Source organism: Solanum pennellii, chromosome 8 (genome assembly GCF_001406875.1).
Source record: "Solanum pennellii chromosome 8, SPENNV200".
NCBI lineage: Eukaryota > Viridiplantae > Streptophyta > Magnoliopsida > Solanales > Solanaceae > Solanum > Solanum pennellii.
This window is the reverse complement of record NC_028644.1, coordinates 21,890,250-21,896,704: the sequence shown is the minus strand read 5'-3', so window position 1 is coordinate 21,896,704 and position 6,455 is coordinate 21,890,250. Positions and strand designations below refer to the sequence as shown.

Below are 6,455 nucleotides of genomic sequence, written 5' to 3'. Positions count from 1 at the left end.
GAATAGTAATTGGAGTTGAAAAGAAAAGATTTGGTAGTTGGCAAATTGGTAAAATTTGCAACCATTTTTGACTTTGCTATATTTACCTATGTCATTAGTGACATAAGCATGGTTTTATCCTTCTATAAATAGAGCATTCTTGCTCATTTGTAGAACACACCAAGTTAAAGAGAAAAACCATTTTGAGAGCAAAGTGAGGTATTCCATAGACTATACAAGAAAATAGTCTGTGAAGAAATATAGAGCGTGAGCGATATTTTAGTAAGACGGAAACCAAAAGAGTGTTGTTCATTTTGAGTGTGTAGTAGTCACTTTGAGTATTGTATTCGTGACTACACAGTGTAAAATTCCTTACTATAGTAATATCAATTGCTCCTCTTAGTCCGTGGTTTTTTCCCTTACTCAGAAGGGTTTCCACGTAAAATTCTTGGTGTCGTTATTTTCCCATTTTATTTCCATTACTTTTACCATATATATTTTTGTGCTTGTCCGCGTTTTCCCAACACATACCCCTACCTACCCACTCTCGATTTTCATGGTATTTATCCAAATAATATAAATATTATAAGAATTAACTTTTTGCTAACTTATAAAACATAAGAAGATAAATCAAAGGCGATTTGAATTGACTTTTAGTTTTTGATTTATAAGTTAAAACTTATAAATTAGGATTAAATAAAAGCTACAAGTTAAAAATCATAACTTATGAATTGCTTATTTTTATTAATGTAGTTTAACGTTAAATGCTTATAAATAACTTTTGAAATTTATCCATACACTAAAAAGATATTTCAAAAATGATTTTAACACAATACACCTAAAAGAAATCCAAACAGACTCTAAGAAGCTCACTTATTTTTGTAAAAACTAATCTTAAAAAAAAAAACATTTTCCTTCGCACTACCAAATAGATAGTAACTAATATGTATATAACAAAACAAAGAATAGTAATTTTTAATGATGGATAGTCTCCACTCTCCACCGCCAGTCTGGGATTCTTAATACTTATAGTAGGTAAGATTTTCAATTATTTCCATCTTCTAATAGTTAAAAACAAATAAGAAAATAATATTATAATGCCATTTGGACTTTGGAGTCATAATTATTTTCTACACAAATATATGACCTGGCTTACCAAAATTAGGAAGGATTCATTGCTTGTCTTCATGGTCAAATTTGAGGCAATCAAATTCTATAAGGTAACTTTTTGCTCATAGTTTAGTTTCTATTTCAGATTTTAAAAATGTGCAAAACAAACCCTATTTAATTTACAAGAAATATGATAATACCAACGAGATGAATTTGATATTAAAAAAAAAAATTACTCATACGTTCACACTTACTAAATTCATTGTGATTTGTGACTAATGTCTGGATAAGTGATTCCACATATTACTTAATTCATTCAGATTTTATTTATTTTGTGTATGTGGTGAAAATGACAATCTATACAGAATACTTTTAGAACTTCTGTTAATACATTAGTAAAGAATAATATTTTTAAACTTATAAGTTACATTTATGTTCTTAAGTTAAATCCAACAATGATATTTGCAGGAAGTTGAAAAGGTACAAATTTTAAAGCAAAATGCAGAAGGAATTAGATGTAGTAGTAAGAAATTTAAATGTGTAAAGAAAATGCTGAAGGAGATAAAAATGGTGATCTGCAGAAAGGGAGAGAGACTGGTGACGCGGGAAATTGGCAATATCCAGTGACGATGGATATTAGTTAATCTCGTAGTAGTTTATACTATAGTTTTCCCTATAGAAAGGATCATGACTTAAACAAGAAAACAAAAGAAAAATACAAATATTACAAAACGGAAGAGTCATTCTACTAGGATTACAGAGCACCCAACATAAGAATACATAGTATCTATTCTCTTCACCCAATTTTCTCTTCTTCTCATCGACTACGTACCCTCACTTACAAGGAACAAATTGAAGATATATCCATAATCAATAGAATACAGTGGGGAAAAAAAATATTAAAGCACTAGATAAACAACATAACAATGAAATAGAAAAACTGATGTATACTTGGTAAAATCAGTAAGGAGTGTAGTAGTACCCTCCTGCAGGGGGTACTCCAACACCATTTACTGGTGGCATGCCATAAGGCATCCCAACTGCTTGGTATCCGCCACTGCTGATCTTGGACAAACTCGTCTGTCCTTGCATCCCATTTCTAGCGTATTGCTGCCATAGAATTTGCTCCTGCACAAGTAATTGTTGTTTCTTCTCCAAATCCGCCATTTGTACATACGAAGGAGGTGGAACACTCAAAGATGCAGCAAATGGATCCTGTCCAACGGTCTGGACTGTTCCATCGGGTGCAGGGAGTGCTAAAACCGGTGTTGAACTCTTCCCTGGTCCAGGTAATGCTACACTGCTCGCACTACCACCACTTGACTGAGCAGTGGCAACATGTTGCCTAACCATCCCTTGATCATACATGCCATTCAACAGCAGTGGATCAAGTCCACCGCCCATTGTTGCCTTCTGCTGAGACAGATGACTAGCTGTCTCAACCAAAGCCAACTCCCAATCAGCCTTACCACTCTCAGCCGCTGGATTCTGCCAAGCAGAGGTTACCTCAGGTCCCCCATTGGAGGAGAATGCTTCCCATGATCCATCGTTTGTTCCAGGCCCTGCAAACAATGCCAACGCAAATTTATTTCCTTGATCATCAGCAGTAACACCCTCTTCCCTTAAATCCACCAAATCCCCAGTCTCCTGAACCACTGCCGCTGGCTTAGGAGACTCTGGTTTAGGTGGGGGTGGAGGAGTATAATCCTCTGGTGGAGGCAAGGCTTTAATCTCATTCATATCGGGTGGTGATTCTTCTGGTGGAGCTGGCAGAGGCTCAACTTTCCTCTCGGGACTTTTTGTTGCCTTAGACCTATCCCTCACAAACTCCTCTAGTGTATCCAATAGCTTGCTTGTTATCCTCTGAACTTCTGGATACTCGGACGACCTAGCAATACCAATATCCTTGCACCAGTTATAGAATCCCACCAGCTCATCGATCTGCTTTGATGCGCTAGCATATGCATCAAATGCCTTAACACAATCCTCATACTCCATATCAAAGAATTTATCCAACAAGATAGCTAAAACCTCACATATATCAGCATAAAGCTGAAAACTTTCTTTCACCATAGGATACAAAGTAACCAACACCATCCTTTCATTTTTAGCTAATCCAGTTGGTCGACAAGACAAAAACCGATCCAACAACCTCTGCAAATGACTCATCTTCCCAAAGATCCTCTCGGGTTCCATTTGTCGCAATGGGGTCACATCTTTCTGATCCTGTACTGTTGACTCCCTCACATCCCCAGACGATCTGGACTTCCTCATTCCATAACCAGGCTCATCTCTGAACTCACCATAATCATAGCCTCTGTTGTTAGAGGCAGGTGGAGATCTCCACCTTTCTTCTCTAGACCCATATCTCTCAATTTCTCCACCACCCCCATTTTGCTTTCTCTCAAAAACCATCATCTCCAATCTTTGATCTAAATACAAAGCATAAGTTCTAACAAAGGCCGAATGATCCCATGAATTAGAATGAGCCTCATCGCGAAAATCAGACAAATTGAGAAGTCTTGTGCCTCTCCTGGTGGCATACATAATTTCTTGGTGAAAAACAGGATCACCATCATTGAGAAGACGGTGAATAAGCATCAAACACTTGATGGCAACGATCCAATCCCTGGTTTTGCCTAACCTCTTAGATATTGATGAAACACAAGCAGTGACATAGCCACGCGAACAAGAAGTCAAATGAAGAATCTCTCGGATATACTTCTCGCTTGCAGGGTCATCATCATGGCTAGTCGCCTTAACAATCGCAACTTCCAGATCCGGTGCCATATTACTCCCTACCTTCGCAATCCCTATGCTTGTCTGGTCCTTCACCGCCCCAATCGCCTTCCGAATCGTGCTAGGCGCCATGATACCCTTCACAGTTTTCTTCCTCTTCCTTCTTTTAAAACCAAAAATTCAAAGGTTACAACTTTAAATCACAATACAAAAACAACAACTACGTAGTGGATCTAAATCCCAATACAATTGGCTTGAATTCTGACAATAAGAATACTCTATTATTAGTTGGACTCCATATTTCACACAATTCAGGACGCCCAAGAAAAAAAATCAAACCTGTTGACTTGAAAATACGACTGTACAAGTTTCTATATTTGCTCCATTAAATTCAAATACCAAAAAATACAATATCTAGAAAAATAACATCTTTATGACTTGAAAGTAATAAGTTTTTATATTTTCTCCATTAAATTCAAAAATTCTTAAACTAAACCCAGAACCAAAAGATGCAACAACTACAAAACCAGCCGCAAAAATAATTTTTTTAAAAAAGGTTGAAGTAGATACACACCAGAAGCAAGAAAACAAGGTCGGAAGATTGAAGCAAAAACAAAAAGAGAAGAGAAAATGGATTGCCGACAAATGGTGGCGTGAATTTTCTCTCTCTAGATTTGATGCAAGCTTAGAGGAGAGGGAGAAAATGGGAATATAGTTAAAGAAGGAAAGAGAGTGGAGAAAAGGAAAGTAGATCTATAAAAGTGGAGGACAATATGAACCGTTGGATTAGAATCGTAGAGGAAAGAGTGTCGGAGCAACATAATAAGTTGTTCGAAAGAAAGACGGTGTGGCGCACATATACGATTAACACAAAATGGATAAGTGTTGTTTATTTTAGAGTTAAGTTAATGTCTTAACACCACCATTACCATGCTTTAATAATTTTCATATTCAATTGACTAGACTTGTTCAAAATCAAATAGAGATTGCTAATTTGGTTATTGGGTCAGTGGTTCAAGTTAATGTTTTAATGATTCGAGTTCTCGGTTTACTATAAAGTTTTTATTAGCTTATCTTTGGATCTTGGTTTGATCATTTTTTAATCAAATGTCCCAATAACTCGATAAGAAATTTAATTAATTTCATTTATATCACTCAAGGCCTTGGGCACTTTTAGCTTTTAGGGTATACACTTCAGTCTTGAAACTCTTTACAGTGACTTTGTAGTTGACATTCAAATGTCACAATAATATTCCAAAGTTGCGACTTCACTCATTGATACATTGTCACTATTACCACACCGGCAAGTTATACTAAATATTATTATCTAAGTCTAAATTGAGGTTCACGTATTTGGTTCCCTTACTTTAAGTCTTCGTTTTTATCTTTTCATTATAGTTTATCTTTATAGTTCATACAAAAATTGACTTGGTTGTTATGAGGAATCCTTTTGAGTTTTCCAATTTGAGCAACATTGACATCTCTGTCCTGGTTAATATGGAGTTTTATTAAGTATTTTATGTAATAATGGACTAACAGGAGAAATTTCATCAATGACTACTGGCTACGACGTACTTTAATCAGTGATTAGTCCATTAGTAATTTTCCACAAAATTTTATGAATTGTTGACGTTAAACCGAAAAACCATACCGATAATGATCACTAACTGATAAACCAATAAATGATAAATTGATATCTCAACAGTTCCATAACAATTTAGGATGATTACAAATCGATAACCAATAAATTCTAAAACCGAATCAAACCAACTGATACGCAGCCCTAAAATCGATGTTTCAACATGAAAATCAAATATTATTTATTTTAGAATTATTGAAATTTTGCATTTGAATTGCGTCATTTTTCTTAGAAAAAAATATTTAGAATTTAAATTTTAAAAAATTAAAAAATGTGATTTACACTCTCAATTTCTATAAAATAGCAAAATCCATAACTTGACTAATTTAACTAGTGCAACATGTTCCAAGTATCATGGTAGTGTCACTAGTACTCCCACTTTTATAGTTTATAAGAAGTGGTGGTAAGAACCACTTGAGGGAAGGTACATTGATTGGCAGTGATAGTCATTTCGAAGGTGGCCAAGTCAGATATTGAGGGAGTGCTTAGTGGCCTCACTAAGGGGAAAAGATGTTCATCAGAAGCCTCATTACAACCCCTCATCAGCTCTAGCAGATCATCTGCCTCAGTAGAGTGTCTCGTATAGTGCAGGTGGTAGTCTTGCTAGAATAAATTCTATGCTTTGTAGACCTGCCAGGATTGAGAAGATTCCCTTGATGATGTAGTTATTGGTATGTTACGTGTATTTCAGCTTGTTGCGTATACATTACTAAATCTAGAAGCCACACTTTCCTTTATGACTTTATATTACAATAATTTTTTATGTCGATTCTGACATCTTACCAAAACCCTTCTCATTCTCTACTCAAATATTTCCAAGTGTTAGTTTTCAAAAAGTAACCACGGGTGATCTAATAGAGTTGGACATGCTAGATTTTGATATTATTCTTGGCATAGACTAGTTACACTCTTATTGTGCCTCAATCGATTGTAAGTAGATTTGTAAATTCTAGTTTCCCGATGAACCATTCATATATTGTTAGTGTAG

At 35.4% G+C, this 6,455-nt stretch overlaps 1 protein-coding gene across 1 annotated transcript; it reads right to left on the bottom strand.

Moving 5' to 3' along the window:
- Positions 1-1,781: 1,781 nt before the first annotated feature.
- LOC107028494 (probable clathrin assembly protein At4g32285) lies at positions 1,782-4,575 on the bottom strand. Its single transcript, XM_015229578.2, has 2 exons — positions 4,403-4,575; positions 1,782-3,991 (listed from the first exon to the last, which is right to left on the bottom strand). Exon 2 carries the CDS (start codon positions 3,958-3,960, stop codon positions 2,050-2,052), a length of 1,911 nt encoding a protein of 636 aa, XP_015085064.1. The 5' UTR covers positions 3,961-3,991; positions 4,403-4,575; the 3' UTR covers positions 1,782-2,049.
- Positions 4,576-6,455: the final 1,880 nt, after the last annotated feature.